Genomic DNA, 17246 nt, shown 5'->3' with positions numbered 1-17246 from the left:
CAAAAACTTACTATTATCAGAGTCGTACGAACGCTCCTCCCTGCGATCCAGCGTCAGAATCGCGTTCGACTGGATCGTGATCTCCTCTCGCAGTGTTCCCTCGATACCGAGCTCATCGTCGTCGCCGGCCAGCGCCGTCGAGCTGCTGCTCGTCGCACGTCTCGTCCTGTTCAGCAGCATCTCGATCTCGTTCGCGTCGGTAATCGCCCGACGTCGCCGCTTGCCGTACGCGTTCGCCCCGTGGCAGTTGACCGGTTGACACTTGCCGAAGCACACCCGGATGTTGCACTGGAAGCGGATGTTGTCGCTCGAGGGGAACTTGAACGCGTTGAAGCTCGCCAGCAGGCTGTTCGTTTCGGCGTTGTACTCCCAGTCCCCGAAGATGCTCGGCTCTGTGGCGCACCCGTTTTCGTCCGTTACAATGTACTCGTTCTCGACGCTGTCTTCCATCGTTTTGGCGACGCAGCTGCGAGCGAACCCTCCGTAGATTGCTGAAAGGACAAAATAGATCGTTAGCAACAATTGCTTTTAGACAAAAATTCCCCAGTAATACGTACTCGCTGGCTGCACTTCGACCTGCAGTCGCAAATTGTCACCGATTTCAGCGGACACGATCTCCTCTCCGTTGAAGGCAACGATTCGCATGGCACACGTTGGCGGCGGCCCGGTGTTGGCGATCGTACCGGCCGTCGTCAGCATCTGCACGTTGAAGCCAAGCGTGACGTTCTGCTCTCCGGTCTGGTACACGCACTTGATGTGGTAGGCCTGCGCCTTGTACGTGACCAACTTCGGATGCTTCTGAATGACCAGCACGAAGCTGGCGATTCCGTTGACGTGAATCAGACCACAGCTGCCAAAGTGCACCTTGAAGATCTGCGTCCGCTGGGACGCATCGCCGGCAAGGTTCACCACCCGTCGGCACTCTTCGTCCTTGCTGTGGCCCTTCACGTACAGCACACCGTTGAAGTTGGACTCCATCAGGTCGATAACCACCTGAACGCCGTCCGCTTGGCACGTTACTTGCATTTCCGGTTGTGGGAAGTCCGTGCGGAAGTTGGTTGTTTGATCTGAAGGTAAAAAATAACCATAATTGTAGTACGACCTAACCAGCCAACCAGCCAAACTCAAACTTACTGCAATGCTCCTCCGGATTACCGGTGTACCCTGCGATACACTGGCAGATCGCCTGATGATTCGTTGCATTGCACAGCGCGTTCTTGCCGCAGATCTTCGTCTTGCACGGATCTTCGCACGTTCTCGTCTCCTGGTGACAGTGGCGCCAGTCGGGACAGTCGCTGTCGCGTGTACACTCGGGCACGGCCGTACGGATGCACTCGCCCCGTTCCGTTAGCCGGTAGCCGTAGTCGACCGGGCAGATGCAACGGCCCCGCTCGTCGATCACCATGCCCCGTTCCAGCGCACACACGCACCGTCCCGTTTCGTCAATCTTGAGGCCGTCCTCTTCGCGACATATCTGGCAGTCCTCGTAGATGGACAGTCCGTAGCCGGGTGGGCATGCGCACTCACCGTTGGCGTTACGGACGAAGCCTCTGTCCGTTGGGCAAAGGGCCACTGAAGAGGGGAGAGAAAAACAAACGTTAGTCAACGATTCCTCGCGGTTCCCCAAGCAATACTTACTCTTGTCGCACTGGACGGCCGCATTTCCTTGGTATCCCGGCAGACACTCGCAAATCATGGTCCTCACGGGCAGCGTGTCCAGCACCTTGCACATCGAGTTGACGCCGCACGGTTCCGTTACGTTGCACGGGTTGACACATTCACCCTGGATGCAAGCCGTCTGCGAGGGGCACTCACCGTCGGTTCGGCACCGTTCGTCACGCAGCACACATCCTCGGATCGGATCCGCTTCGAATGGTGGCGGACAGGCGCACTCGGGCCGATGCTGGTACACCTGGCACAGCTCGTTCTGGGCGCAGATCGCTTGGTTCTCGCAAGGGTTTTCACACTTCTGGTTGATACACGCCTTGTCCAGTGGGCAGTCCGAATCGGCTCGACATCCCAACAGTCTACAGGTGGCGCGCGGATCGCCCTCGTACCCTGGCAGGCACTCACAGATCGCTCTGTGGTTCTGGGCGTAGCATTCGGCTTGTCGTCCGCACGAGTCCAGCGAACACACCGGGACGCACTGCCGGTTCAAGCACGAGTGCTGACTGGAACAATCGTCGTCAACGCGACACTCAATCTTGATGCATTCAATCTCCGGATTACCGTCGAATCCTTGCTTGCACGAGCACACCGGTTTGTGGTCCTTGATTCGGCACTCGGCATTCGGTCCACAGTTGCAAGGATTTCTACAAATGCTGTTGATGCAAGCGGTATCGCTCGAACAGTCCGAATCGGAAATACAACCCGATTTGACAACCGGTTTGCACGTTCCACTTCCACTGCTCACGTATCCATCCGGACATATGCAGATCATCGTACGCACCGGCGACGACGGAATTGCTTCGCATCTCGCTGGTCGATTGCATGGCTCCAAAGCACCGCATGGCTCAACGCACTTGTTCTCGATACAGGCCAAGTGCGACGGACAATCCGTGTCGTACACACACTCTGGAATGATCTCTGGCCGGCAGTCCACGTACGGATTGCCAACCAGTCCCGTTGGACATCTGCAAACGGCTAGATGGTTCTGTGCCTTGCATTCTGCCCTCGGCGAGCACGAGCTATCGTATATGCACGGATCGACACACTGCGTGTTACGGCACTGCTTGTCGTTCGGACAATCGTTGTTGCTGCGGCACTCGACGACCGTACACTGTACCATCGGATTTCCGCGATATCCGCTCAGACATCTGCACTCTGCGTGACTCGATACGGCGTAGCATTCGGCGTTGATTCCGCAAGGATTGTTATCCAAGCAAGGATTTACGCAATTTCCGTTGATGCAAGCCTTACCCGATTCACACTCGGAATCAATTCGACAGCCGATGGTTCTACAGGCAATGTTCGGATTTCCTTCGTATCCATCCTCGCACGAGCAAATTCCTCGGTGGTTCTTTACCATACATGTGCTGTGATCACCGCAGTTGCACGGATTCCTGCACTGTCGATTGATACAAGCCTCCTTATCCGAGCATTCCGAATCACTGGAACACTCCGGCGGAGTCTGCAGCACGATTCGCTTACATTCGCCGTTCACATCTGGCACGTGCAGTTCCGGACATTCGCAAACCATGGTTCGCACCGGAACCGAATCCAGCACGGTACACTTGGCTGACCTGGCACATGGCTCGAGTTCCGTGCACGGATCGACACACTTGTTGTTGATGCATGCCAATCGGCTGGGACATTCCGTATCCATTGTACATTCCGGCTTGTGTTGCACCACGCGTCGTTCGCAGAACGAGAACGGATTCCCGTCCGGCAAATGGTCCGGACACTTGCAGTGCGGCGCATGTCCTCGGGTAAAGCAAATCGCGTTCTGAGCACACGGTGCCATCTCGCTGCACGGATCGATACACTGCTCTTGCAAGCAGGCCCTGTTGTCCGGACACTCTCCGTCAAAGTGACACTCGACTCGGCGACACTGCACAAACGGATTGCCCTCCAACCCCGGCAGACAGCGACACGCCGCTCGATGCTTGTCTCCGAAGCACTCCGCGTTCAACGCACATGGATTCTCCAGCGCGCACGGGTTCAGGCACTCGCCGTTGTAGCACTGCTTGTCGTTGGCACACTCGCTGTCCGACTGGCAACCCAGCTTGAAGCATCCAAACTGCGCGTTTCCAGAGTATCCCGGCTTGCAGCTGCACACCGGGTAGTGGTCCTTCACGTAGCAATCGGCGTTCTGGCCGCAGTTGCACGGATTGGCGCAGATCTCGTTGACGCAGGTCTCACTGGTGGCGCAGTCCGAGTTGGCGCGACACTTGGGCAGGTCGGCAACCGCTGGAGAAAAAGATCAAGGTTAGCATTTGGTATATCTCAACCGCAAGAGTTGCTACTTACGTGGTACGCAGTTGTTGTTGGCGTCCTTCTTGTATCCAGCTGGGCAGTTGCACACGGCATTGTGCAGCTGCACGTGACAAATGGCTCCTCGTCCGCAGACGTCCTGCGTGCACGGGTTGATGCAACGCTCGTTCAGGCAGGATCGGTCCAGCGGACAGTCGTCGTCCACGGAACATTCCTTCGGGCTCGGTACTCGTCCCTCCGGTGTACACTCGATGTGTGGATTTCCTACGTATTCCGAGGCACACGAACACTTGGCCCGATGTCCGCTGGATACGCACTGTGCGTTCACTCCGCATGGCTCGGCGCGGCAAGCCAGCATACACTGTCCTCGCATGCAGCGATCGGTGTCTGGGCAATCGTTGTCCTTGCGACATCCTTCTACCACAATCGGCTTACACTGACCGTTGGCGTCGACCAACATGTCGGTTGGACAAGCGCAGATCATCGTCCGCAGTGGTAGCGTATCGACAACCGAGCACGATTGCTGTCTCGAGCATGGGCTGATCACGGTACACGGATTCGAGCACATGCTGTTGATGCAGGCCTGCTGCGAAGGACAGTCACCGTCAGTACGGCACACCGGTTCCGGTTCATCCCGAGCGCATTCCACGTACGGGTTGCCTCTGGTTCCAGATGCACACTCGCACGTTGCCTGATGGTTCCGGCCAATGCACGTCGCCCGAGAAGCACACGTCTCATCGTCACAAACGGGTCGACACACCCGGTTCAGTCGGTCGCAAGCCTCGTGATCTGCGCAATCTTCGTTGTACTGGCACAGACCGGTCACGCACGAAATCAACGGGTTACCCTGGGTACCCGCCGGACAGATGCAGTTGGCACGGTGTCCCTGCGCGAGACATTCGGCTCCCCTGCCACACTGCGTCGCACCGTACGTGCACGGGTTCAAACACTTTTCGTTGTAGCACGCCTTGTCGTACGGGCAGTCGCTGTCGCGTTGACATTCCGCTGTAAGAAATAACAAGGTCGTTAGACAATTTTCATTTATGATTGAGAATGATCCAACTTACGCTTGTAACACTGAACCTTCGGGTCGCCTCCCCATCCCTGGGGGCACATGCACAGCGGACGGTGCGTCAACGTGCGGCATTCGGCATTTCCGGCGCACGGATTTCCATCGGCGCACGGATCCTGACACTTCTGGTTGATGCAGGCCCGATTGCTGGGACACTCCGAGTCCAGCGTGCACTCTGGCGTGATCACCGGCTCGCGGTAGCAGTTCTGGAACGGATCGCCCACCATTCCGACCGGGCAGGAACAGATGGCCTTGTGGCTCTGGGCCAAACACTCGGCCGTGCGTGCGCACGGGTTGAACTCCGTGCACGGATTTACGCACGCCCGGTTGCGGCACGTCTCGGTCGCTGCGCATTCGATGTCCGAACTGCATCCCGGCTGGATTGGTGATACTGCGAGATAGAAGGTGGTGTACCACGTTAGAATTGTATTGTACGCTGGAGTTAGCTAAAACTAGGATCAGTATGCGCAAAAAGTTTAAAATCGACTGCTAAGGATGGTCTGGAAAGGGGTTTTGAAGGGTAATAATAGGTAAAAAGCTGGAAATGTAAGCGGTTAACATTAGTAGAGAAGGTCGAACCGATCTGTAGCGTATGTCAATATTGCATTCCAACAAACCTGGCAGGCATTGTTTTTCGGCATCGCCCACGTAACCTTCCTCGCACACGCAGTACATTGTACGCAGCGGCAGTGTGTCCTGGACGGTACAAACGGCATGCTGGGCGCACGGTTTCGCCTCGAGACACGGATTCTTGCACGTTCCACTGAAGCAAGCCAACCGGCTTGAACAGTCGGCGTCCATCTTACACTGGTCCGGATCGCGAACTGGTACTGTGAAATAGAGGGTGAAATGCTTGGTTTAGTAACGTATCCCTCGCAAGATCATGCAGGACGACTTACTCTTCTCGCAGGCAAAGCTGGCATCTCCCGTGTATCCGGGAGGGCATCTGCACGACGCCCGATGGTTGTCAACTCTGCACTGGGCACCCGGCGCACAATCGCACGGATCTCGGCACTGTTCGTTCTGGCAGGACAGATGGTACGGGCACTCGTCGTCCCGCGTACATTCGGGTCGCGTACAACCCGTCAGAGCGTTACCTCGGTAGCCGTCGATGCAGTGGCAACGTGCGTTGTGGTTGTAGTCAGTTTTGCAAACGGCATTGCGTCCACACTGGGTGTATCGGCACGGGTCGATGCAGTTCTTGTTCACACAGGCCTCCGTTGCCGGACAGTCTGAATCCGATCGACACCCGATTTCGTAGCAAGCAATCTGAGCGTTTCCGGTGTAGCCGTCGCGGCACGTACATATAGCCCGATGGAACTGTACTCGACATTCGGCGTTCAGATTACACAATCCGTTGCTAGCAGAGCACGGATTCACGCACTGCTGGTTGATGCAAGCCTTGTCGTTGGTACATTGATCGTCGCTCACACATTCTGGCTGCGGCACAGGATCCATCTGTCGGTTACACTGCACAAATGGTGAGCCGACGTGACGTTCCGGGCATGAACAAATTGGTGCATGGTTGACCACGTTACAGATGGCGTTGACTCCACATGCTCCGACGCACGGATCTCGACACTTCTGGTTGAAGCATGCCCGATTGGGCGAGCAGTCCGAATTGATGACACATTCCGGATATTGACACTCTGCTCGGCCTCCAACAACGCGGCAAATTCCGTTCGTTCTGCACGGTGACGGATTGCATGGATCCTTTGGTGCCGCTTCCTTACACTCGACGAAAGGATCGCCGATCATGTTGTTCGGACACGAGCACACCGGACTGTTGTTGATCGCATGGCAGACAGCTCTGTATCCGCAAACTCCTGGGCATGGATCGACGCACTTCTTGTTGACGCATGTCTTATCCCTCGGACAATCCGAGTTGATCGTACACTCTGGGTAGCATCCTCTTCCGAACGGCGTTCCCTTGAAGTCTGGCAAGCATTCGCAAACGGCGTTTCCTCCCGACGATCGGCAAACCGTGTTCAGCCCACATGGGGACGGATAGCACGGATCACTTGGCGCAGGTGGTTTCTCTTCTCGCAGGCATTGCTCAAACGCGTTTCCAACCATTCCCTCGCGACAGGTACACGTCGGAGTGTGATTAATGACGCTACATTCGGCGTTGTGGCCGCACACTCCCGGGCAAGGATCCTTGCACCGGTTCTGAATACAGGCCGTATTTCTGGAACATTCCGAGTTTGTCACACACTCCGGTCGACAAGAGGTGTACGGATTGCCAAAGTAGTTCTCGAAGCATTCGCAGACTGCGCCACCGTCCACCGGACGACAACGAGCGTTCGTGCCACACGGTGATGGATAGCACGGATCTTCTGGTGGTGATCGGTCTACTTCCGGTGGTGGTTTTGCTGTAAATAAAGGTTATACAAATGGTCATCAGTAATCATGTGGGAAATTGGCCACACGCAATTCACGCTTTTCCCCTCTAACAAACGCAATTGAAACTCACTTTCAACGAAACAGGCGACGAACGGATTGCCCGTGTACCCCGAAGGACAAATGCAGTTCGCAATGTGAAGAGAGACACGACAGTCGGCATTTGTTCCACACGCATTTGGACAAGGATCTTGACACCTTTGATTTATACACGCTAGAGTGTTGGAGCAATCCGAATTGCTGACACACTCGGGTCGACAGCTAGGAGGAGAACCAATCATATTGGGCAGACAAGAGCAAGACGGGTTTCCGTTACGATTCTCGCAGATAGCATTGGGACCACAGGGTGAGGGATAGCAAGGGTTTCGAGGAGTGTCTTGAACGGCAGGTCTTTCAACTGTAAAGAAATATTGTCGTAAGTATAGGTCATAAAAATGTTTGGGGTCCTTCGTACCAATTTCATAGCATCGGACAAACGGATCACCGGTCATTTTGAACGGACAACTGCAAATTGGATTGTGATTAACCACAGAACATCTGGCACCTAAGCCACATGTGCCTGGGCAAGGATCTCGGCATTTGAAGTTGACACAGGCCAAGTTTTGCACACAATCAGAGTTGACCGAACATTCTGGCCGGCATGACGGTGGGCTGCCAACGAATCCCATTACACACGAGCAGACGGCCTGTCCGTTGATGGCTCGACACTGGCTGTTGGGTCCACAAGGTGACGGATTGCACGGATCGGTCTCAACCGGAGCGCGCTGTGCTGTGCACTGCACGAACGCATTGCCCGTCATACCTCGCGGACAGCTACAGATCGGTATATGATTCGTAACTTCGCACAATGCTTCCTGTCCACACGTTCCTGGGCATGGATCAACGCATTTGCTGCGGATGCAAGCCTTGTCACGGGGACATTCCGAGTTGAGCACACATTCTGGACGGCATCCACGGTACGGGTCTCCTTGATACTCTGGTAGGCACGTGCACACACCATCGTTACACTGAGCGTTTGCGCCACATGGCGACGGATTGCAAGGATCGTCCCTTATTGGCTCCCTTGGAGGTGGTGGCGCTGGGTAACAATTCGTGAACGGATCTCCGATGTATCCTTGCTGACATGTACAAATTGGTGTGTGATTGATTACATTGCAAAGAGCTCCAACACCACACGATCCCGGGCAAGGATCTCTGCACTTCTCATTCATACAAGCTTGATTGCTTTGACATTCTGCGTTTATTGTACACTCCGGTCTACAGTTTGGAGGTGATCCGATGTAATTGGACTGACACGTACACGATGGTACTCCGTTGATGTTCCTACAAAGTGAATTGGGACCACACGGAGATGGTACACAAGGATCTCGTACCGTAACTGGAGTGTCTTTGGGAGGCGCTGTTGAAAAACATTTCGTAAGTGGGACAAATTCTAAAAACATTGCGTAGCTAATCTTACGTGGATTCGGGAAGCAACGAGTGAAGGGATCTCCAGTGTATCCTGACTGACAAGAGCAAATTGGACTGTGGTTGTTCACATTACAGCGTGCATTAGTGCCACAGGTTCCTGGGCAAGGGTCGACACATTTCTGATTGATGCAGGCCTTATCCAAAGAACACTCGGAACTGGTGACACATTCCGGTCGACATCCGGGTGGAGATCCAATGTATGTGGGCAAGCACGAGCAAACAGCCTGTTCATTGATTTCTCGGCATTGGCTATTTGGCCCACATGGGTTCGGTTGGCAAGGATTGACATATTCCTTCACCGCTATAGTAAATAAAAACATGATTCGAATTACTCAAACGTGTAATTATAAAGCAAGCAGTAGCGAAAAGCAATCATATTGAGGCAAGCAAAAGCTAAAAACAAAACAGTTGTGTTCTCTTACGTTCTCGTTGCTGAACATCGCAATATCTGAATGGATCCCCTTCGTATCCTACGAAGCAGGTACATGATGGCAAATGGTTGACTACTTGGCATTCGGCGTTCTGGCCGCATGTTCCAGGACACGGATCTTTGCATTTGTTGTTGATGCAAGCACGGTTCGAGGCGCAATCGGAGTTTAGTACGCATTCGGGCCGGCAACCCTCGTATGGGTTTCCAAAGTAGTCTTCAATACAGGTACACGAACCAGCTCCGTTCTGTTCTCTACAGTTTGCATTGGCTCCGCAAGGACTTGGTGTACACGGAGAAGTCTGTTCTCTAGGAATGTCCTGCTGTACGACTACGCACTGAGTGAACGGATCACCAGTGTATCCAATTGAGCAAATGCAGACCGGTGTGTGGCTGACAACCCTGCACTCTGCATTTGCACCGCAAGCTCCCGAACACGGATCCTGGCATTTCTGTCGAATACAAGCTAAATTGCTGGCACATTCGGTATTACTGACGCATTCTGGGCGACAATTTGGCGGAGCACCAATCATTTCTTCCAAACATGTACACGAAGGTGAATCACCGACTTGTCTACAAACGGCATTCGGTCCACAAGGACTTGGTTGACAAGGATTCACGGGCGTCATTTGGACAGGTTGTTCAACTGAAAATGTGAGATTTAATGTTATGGGTCGGTTATTTGTTAGGACTTCAGTGTGCTTACTGATTGGTTGACAGCGGACAAATGGATCCCCGGTGAAACGTTCAGGACAACTGCAGATTGGATTGTGATTGACAACAGTACATCTTGCGCCCACTCCGCATGTTCCTGGACAGGGATCTCGACACTTCTGATTGTTACAAGCTTGATTTTGTGGACATTCAGAGCTAACGACACATTCCGGTCGGCATGCTGGCGGACTTCCTATGAATCCCATCACACACGAACAAACAGCTTGTCCGTTGATCTCTCGGCATTGACTGTTCGGTCCACATGGTGACGGATTGCACGGGTTCGTTACTGGAGGAGCTTGTTGTGGTCTGCATTGTACAAAAGCGTTACCAGTCATTCCGTTCGGACAGCTGCAAACCGGTACATGATTGACAACTTCGCAGATCGCATCTTGTCCGCATGTCCCAGGACAAGGATCGATACATTTGCTTCGAATACAAGCCTTGTCTCGAGGACAATCCGAATTGAGAACACATTCAGGTCTACACCCTTGGTATGGGTCTCCTTGGTATTCAGGCAGGCATGAGCAGATTCCATTGTTGCATTGAGCATTTGGTCCACATGGAGATGGATTGCAAGGATCATCACGGACAGGCTCTCGTGGTGGAGGTGGTTCCGGGTAACAGTTCGTGAACGGGTCTCCGGTGTATCCAGACTCACATGTGCAAATCGGAGTATGATTGATCACGTTACATCTGGCACCGATTCCGCATGATCCAGGACATGGGTCCCTGCACTTTTCATTCATACATGCTTGATTGCTTGGACATTCCGCATTAATGGTACATTCGGGCCGACAGTTCGGTGGAGATCCAATGTAATTGACTAGACAAGAGCAAGATGGAACTCCATTGATGTTTCTACACTGTGAGTTGGGACCGCACGGAGATGGTACGCAAGGATCACGAATGGCAACTGGAGTATCTTTCGGTGGTGCTAATAAAAAACGAATATAAATTGGCGATTCATCGTCTATAAATTTGAAGGTCTTACGTGGATTAGGATAGCATCGTGTAAATGGATCTCCTGTGTAACCAGACTGACAAGAGCAGATGGGACTATGATTGTTGACGTTACATCTTGCATTCGCCCCGCATGCTCCCGGGCATGGATCGACACATTTCTGGTTGACACAAGCTTTGTCCAATGAACATTCCGAACTTGTGACACATTCGGGACGACATCCCGGTGGAGATCCGATATAAGTGGGCAAACATGAGCAAACTCCTTGTCCATTAACTTCCCTGCACTGACTGTTTGGTCCACATGGGTTTGGTTGACACGGGTTTTGATAGACTGGCGCTGTCCGAAGAAATAATGTTTTAGAACAATCTTAAGTTAGCCTCAACACTCAATAAAAATGGTCATAATTGCGGGTCAATCTTCTTTGGCGTCATGTTACAGGCATTGCGTATATCGCCGCTCAATGAAAGTCCGTCCTAAATGAAATTTCTTCAATTATGTTGTTTTGGGATTCTCCAGAAAACTGAAAAAATCCCACTTTTTCGTAAAATTCCAACACATAACTATTTTGGATGGACTTCCTTCGAGCAGTATAGTTCTATTAGTATCTTGAAAATCTTCAAGTGTAATGCTTTATATTGTAAAGTGGCTTGTTATTTCATAAAAACCGCCGTATAAGTTTTAAAAGTGTTACAGTCTCGTTAATTAAAGCAGGTCAATTCAAACATCATTAATATAATAACTTATGCAATAATATATTTATAATCGATATACAATTTTACAAAGCAAATCAACTGTGCATCTTAAAAAATACATGAAAATTGATGCTTACGTTCTCGCTGTTGAATATTGCAGAATCGGAACGGATCTCCCTCGTAACCTGGTATGCAAGTACACGATGGCAGATGGTTCACCACTTGGCAATTGGCGTTCTGTCCGCATGTTCCAGGGCATGGATCTTGGCATTTGTTTCTGACACATGCTCTGTTTGAAGGACAGTCGGAGTTCAAAACACATTCTGGACGACATCCTTCGTATGGGTTTCCGAAATGGTCCTCAATACAAGTACATGAACCTGCTCCGTTCTGTTCTCTACAGTTTGCGTTGGCTCCGCATGGGCTTGGTGTACAGGGAGAACTTGGTTCCCTCGGCACATCTTGTTGAACCGGCAAACATTGAGTGAATGGATCTCCGGTGAAACCAATCGAGCATATACACATGGGTGTGTGACTGACAACTCTGCACTCTGCATTGGCTCCACATGCTCCAATGCAAGGATCTTGGCACTTTTGTCGAATGCATGCAAGATTGCTGGCACAATCAGAATTACTGATGCATTCTGGACGACAGTTTGGCGGAGAACCGATCATGTTATCCAAGCATGTGCAAGATGGCGAATCACCCACTGGCCGACACTCCGCATTCGGACCACAAGGATTGGGTTGGCAAGGATTGACAGGGGTCATTTGAACAGGAGTTTCAACTGAAAAGGTGAGATTTTTTGTTACAAAGGGATGGAATGTTATGATTCGATTTAAGATCTTACTGATGGGCTGACAACGGACAAACGGATCTCCAGTGAATCGTTCTGGACAGCTGCAGATTGGATTATGATTGACAACCGAGCATCTAGCACCAACTCCACATGTTCCGGGACAGGGATCTCGACACTTCTGATTGTTGCAAGCTTGGTTTTGTGGACACTCAGAGCTGACAACACATTCCGGTCTGCAGGTCGGTGGACTTCCAATGAATCCGGGTACGCATGAGCATACTGCTTGTCCGTTGATCTCCCGGCATTGACTGTTTGGTCCACATGGAGATGGATTGCATGGGTTTGTTACTGGTGGAGCTTGTTGTGGTCTGCATTGTACGAAGGCATTTCCGGCCATTCCGTTTGGACAGCTACACATTGGAATGTGATTGATGACCTCACATATTGCATCTTGTCCGCATGTTCCAGGACAAGGATCGATACATTTGCTTCGAATACAAGCCTTGTCTCGAGGACAATCCGAATTGAGAACACATTCAGGTCTACAACCTTGGTATGGGTCTCCTTGGTATTCGGGCAGGCATGTGCAGATTCCATTGTTGCATTGAGCATTTGGTCCACATGGAGATGGATTGCAAGGATCATCACGGACAGGCTCTCGTGGTGGAGGTGGTTCAGGGTAACAGTTCGTGAACGGGTCTCCGGTGTATCCAGACTCACATGTGCAAATTGGAGTATGATTGATTACGTTACATCTGGCACCGATGCCGCATGATCCAGGGCATGGATCTCTGCACTTTTCATTCATACATGCTTGATTGCTTGGACATTCCGCGTTGATGGTACACTCTGGTCGACAGTTGGGTGGAGATCCAATGTAATTGACTAGACAAGAGCAGGAAGGAACTCCATTGATATTTCTACATTGCGAATTGGGACCACATGGCGAAGGAACACAGGGATCCCGGACAACGACTTGAGTGTCTTGTGGTGGAGCTGTATCAAGAAAATGATGGTGAGACTAATGTGGATGGGTTTCAGATGGGGTTAGATCTTACGTGGGTTGGGATAACATCGTGTGAATGGATCTCCTGTATATCCGGATTGGCAAGAGCAGATGGGACTATGATTGTTGACATTGCATCTTGCATTAGTGCCACATGTTCCTGGACAAGGATCGACACATTTCTGGTTGACACATGCCCTATCCAAAGGACACTCGGAACTGGTGACGCATTCCGGTCGACATCCAGGTGGAGATCCGATATAAGTGGGCAAACATGAGCAAACAGCCTGCCCGTTGATCTCCCGACATTGACTGTTGGGGCCGCATGGACTTGGTTGGCATGGATTGACGTATTGTTGGATCGCTGGTGTTTGGAAATGTTGTTTTGATTAGAAGAATAGTATAGGATAACGATATAATTTTTTTCATTATGTTAGTGGTTTTGCCAAAAATTAATTAGTAGTTAAACATTTATAAATTGTGCCTTGATGCTTTGGTATCTTGACGAAAATAATATTCTTATGGACTGATTTTTTTTGGTAATAATTGTATTCAATTAAATTAATAATTATTACGAGTTTTTAGAATAGTATTTTGACTAGGATTTAAAGTGAATTAATCAATTAAAAACAATAATAGTTTGCCGTTTTTGAGTGGCTTCTTCTTAGAACTGTTTGTGTTACCACAAACAAATGGCTAAAAATAATACTAAAATCAAAACAAAAGGTTGAACATTACTTTTGTAAGAGAGTTCGTCTTATCATACACGATAGAATAAAAAGCTTTTGTATTCGAAAAACTAGTTCAAACTTACTGAGATTTAATCAAGCAAACACGGGGAAAGTCCCCGGGGATGATTAAATTTTTTTTATCAAAACATTTATTTGTGCTTGAAGTTCCTCAGAAAAAAACAAAAAATAGACAGGGGCCAATCGGTATGCAGGGAAGTTTGTATGGAGACCTAGTGTGGTTACGATAATTAACATACGAGCGCCCGATTTTTTGGTAGTAATACGTAGGGCTCGGATAAAACAACAGTTTTGCATTCAAACTGCTGTACAATACTGAATGTTTTTTCGAAAAAAAAAAATCCCTGGAGGTTTGTATTTTGGGACTTTGTACCTCATGCTTCCTCGTGACTTATCTTAAAGAAGTTTGTTCCATTTTGTTGCATGGTGTAACTTATAATTGCAAAATAGCACAGTAATTTTACACGTATCGATGCCTCTGTGCTCTATTGTGCCAATCAGATAGGAATTCTAGTAAGCTTAGTAGAAGAGAGCACAGAGCACCTGCATGTGTTTCCTTTTTACATTTGATCTAAGTCATGCATAGAACAACAAACAATCAATATCAAGTTTAAAAAAAAATACATTAAAATTATTTCTGCATGAGCAAAACAAATATAATTCATCATACATTTTTAAGCGATAAGCGGAAGCACATTGTGAAAAATATACAATTCTTACGTTCTCTTTGCTGGATGTTGCAGAATCTGAAAGGATCTCCTTCATATCCAGAAATGCAGGTACAAGATGGTAAATGATTGACAACTTGGCAGTCTGCATTTTGCCCACAAGTTCCTGGGCACGGATCCTGACACTTGCTTCGAATGCAAGCGCGATCAGACGGACAGTCCGAGTTCAGAACACACTCTGGTCTGCATCCTTCATAGGGATTACCAATATGATCATCCATACATGTGCAAGAACCAGCTCCATTCTGCTCTCGACAAATTGCATTAGCTCCACATGGACTTGGCATACATGGTGAAGATGGTTCTCTTGGAACATCCTGTTGGACTAGGGTACACTGTGAAAATGGATCTCCCGTGTAGCCAACAGAACAGATACACATGGGTGTGTGACTGACAACTCTGCATTCTGCATTAGCTCCACATGCTCCAGTGCAAGGATCTTGACACTTTTGTCGGATGCAAGCAAGATTGCTGGCACACTCAGAATTACTGATGCATTCCGGACGACAGTTTGGTGGAGAACCGATCATGTTATCCAAGCATGTACAAGACGGTGAATCACCCACGGGTCGACACTCGGCATTCGGACCACAAGGATTGGGTTGGCAAGGATTGACAGGGGTCATTTGAACAGGAGTTTCAACTGAAAAGGTGAAATGTTGTGTTACAAAGGGATGAAATGTTATGATTCGATTCAAGATCTTACTGATGGGCTGACAACGGACAAACGGATCTCCAGTGAATCGTTCTGGACAGCTACAGATTGGATTGTGATTGACAACCGAGCATCTAGCCCCAACTCCACATGTTCCGGGACAAGGATCTCGACACTTCTGATTGTTGCAAGCTTGGTTTTGTGGACACTCAGAGCTGACGACACATTCCGGTCTGCAGGTCGGTGGACTTCCAATGAATCCGGGTACGCATGAGCATACTGCTTGTCCGTTGATCTCCCGACATTGACTGTTTGGTCCACATGGAGATGGATTGCATGGGTTTGTTACTGGTGGAGCTTGTTGTGGTCTGCATTGTACGAATGCATTTCCGGCCATTCCGTTTGGACAGCTACACATTGGAATGTGATTGATAACTTCGCAGATAGCATCTTGTCCACATGTCCCAGGACAAGGATCGATACATTTGCTTCGAATACAAGCCCTATCACGAGGACAATCCGAATTGAGAACACATTCAGGTCTACAACCTTGGTATGGATCTCCTTGGTATTCAGGCAGGCATGTGCAGATTCCATTGTTGCATTGAGCATTTGGTCCACATGGAGATGGATTGCAAGGATCATCACGAACAGGCTCTCGTGGTGGAGGTGGTTCAGGGTAACAGTTCGTGAATGGGTCTCCGGTGTATCCAGATTCACAAGTGCAGATTGGAGTATGATTGATCACGTTACATCTGGCACCGATTCCGCATGATCCAGGGCATGGGTCTCTGCACTTTTCATTCATACATGCTTGATTGCTTGGACATTCCGCGTTGATGGTACACTCCGGTCGACAGTTGGGTGGAGATCCAATGTAATTGACGAGACAAGAGCAGGAAGGAACTCCATTGCTATTTCTACATTGCGAGTTGGGACCACATGGCGAAGGAACACAGGGATCCCGGACAACGACTTGAGTGTCTTGTGGTGGAGCTGTATCGAGAAAATGATGGTGAGACTAATGTGGATGGGTTTCAGATGGGGTTAAATCTTACGTGGGTTGGGATAACATCGTGTGAATGGATCTCCAGTATATCCGGATTGACAAGAGCAGATGGGACTATGATTGTTGACATTGCATCTTGCATTAGTGCCACATGTTCCTGGACAAGGATCGACACATTTCTGGTTGACACATGCCCTATCCAAAGGACACTCGGAACTGGTGACACATTCCGGTCGACATCCAGGTGGAGATCCGATATAAGTGGGCAAACATGAGCAAACAGCCTGCCCGTTGATCTCCCGACATTGACTGTTGGGGCCACAAGGGTTTGGTTGGCATGGGTTTTTGTACACTGGTTCCGCTGTGTAGAATGGTAATAATTAGTTTATTTTTTCTTAACTTTTCTAAAGGGAAAGCCTTCTTAAAAAAATAAGCAGAATATTTCGCAATATAATTGCATTGTTATCTCTCGGTATGCATATAAACTTAACACATTTCGATTAAAAGCGATTTTTTGGCGGTTCATAATTTTGAAATTCGTTAAAGCAGAATGTAGACAAACTTATCGCGGCCCTTCGGATAAACTTATGACCCAAATGTAATCATCAGGGTATCCCACTCACT

The 17246-nt window shown here is 49.8% G+C and overlaps 1 protein-coding gene across 1 annotated transcript in view; it reads right to left on the bottom strand.

Moving 5' to 3' along the window:
- LOC120425843 (uncharacterized) overlaps window positions 1-17246 on the bottom strand; it is a 187938-nt gene that overhangs the window by 2278 nt on the left and 168414 nt on the right. The window contains exons 36-55 of the mRNA XM_052706942.1: window positions 16672-16983; window positions 15665-16609; window positions 14951-15601; window positions 13534-13845; window positions 12527-13471; window positions 11813-12463; window positions 11011-11319; window positions 10009-10953; window positions 9298-9948; window positions 8865-9176; window positions 7860-8804; window positions 7479-7802; window positions 5905-7377; window positions 5623-5835; window positions 5001-5396; window positions 3970-4938; window positions 1639-3909; window positions 1135-1572; window positions 558-1067; window positions 12-491 (exon numbers count right to left, since the gene is read on the bottom strand). Of these exons, the coding sequence (XP_052562902.1) occupies window positions 12-491; window positions 558-1067; window positions 1135-1572; window positions 1639-3909; window positions 3970-4938; window positions 5001-5396; window positions 5623-5835; window positions 5905-7377; window positions 7479-7802; window positions 7860-8804; window positions 8865-9176; window positions 9298-9948; window positions 10009-10953; window positions 11011-11319; window positions 11813-12463; window positions 12527-13471; window positions 13534-13845; window positions 14951-15601; window positions 15665-16609; window positions 16672-16983 (14052 nt within the window). The remainder of the gene's footprint in view (window positions 1-11; window positions 492-557; window positions 1068-1134; window positions 1573-1638; window positions 3910-3969; window positions 4939-5000; window positions 5397-5622; window positions 5836-5904; window positions 7378-7478; window positions 7803-7859; window positions 8805-8864; window positions 9177-9297; window positions 9949-10008; window positions 10954-11010; window positions 11320-11812; window positions 12464-12526; window positions 13472-13533; window positions 13846-14950; window positions 15602-15664; window positions 16610-16671; window positions 16984-17246) is intronic.

This window comes from Culex pipiens, chromosome 2, assembly GCF_016801865.2.
Source record: "Culex pipiens pallens isolate TS chromosome 2, TS_CPP_V2, whole genome shotgun sequence".
NCBI lineage: Eukaryota > Metazoa > Arthropoda > Insecta > Diptera > Culicidae > Culex > Culex pipiens.
This window is presented reverse-complemented; position numbering and strand designations above follow the sequence as displayed.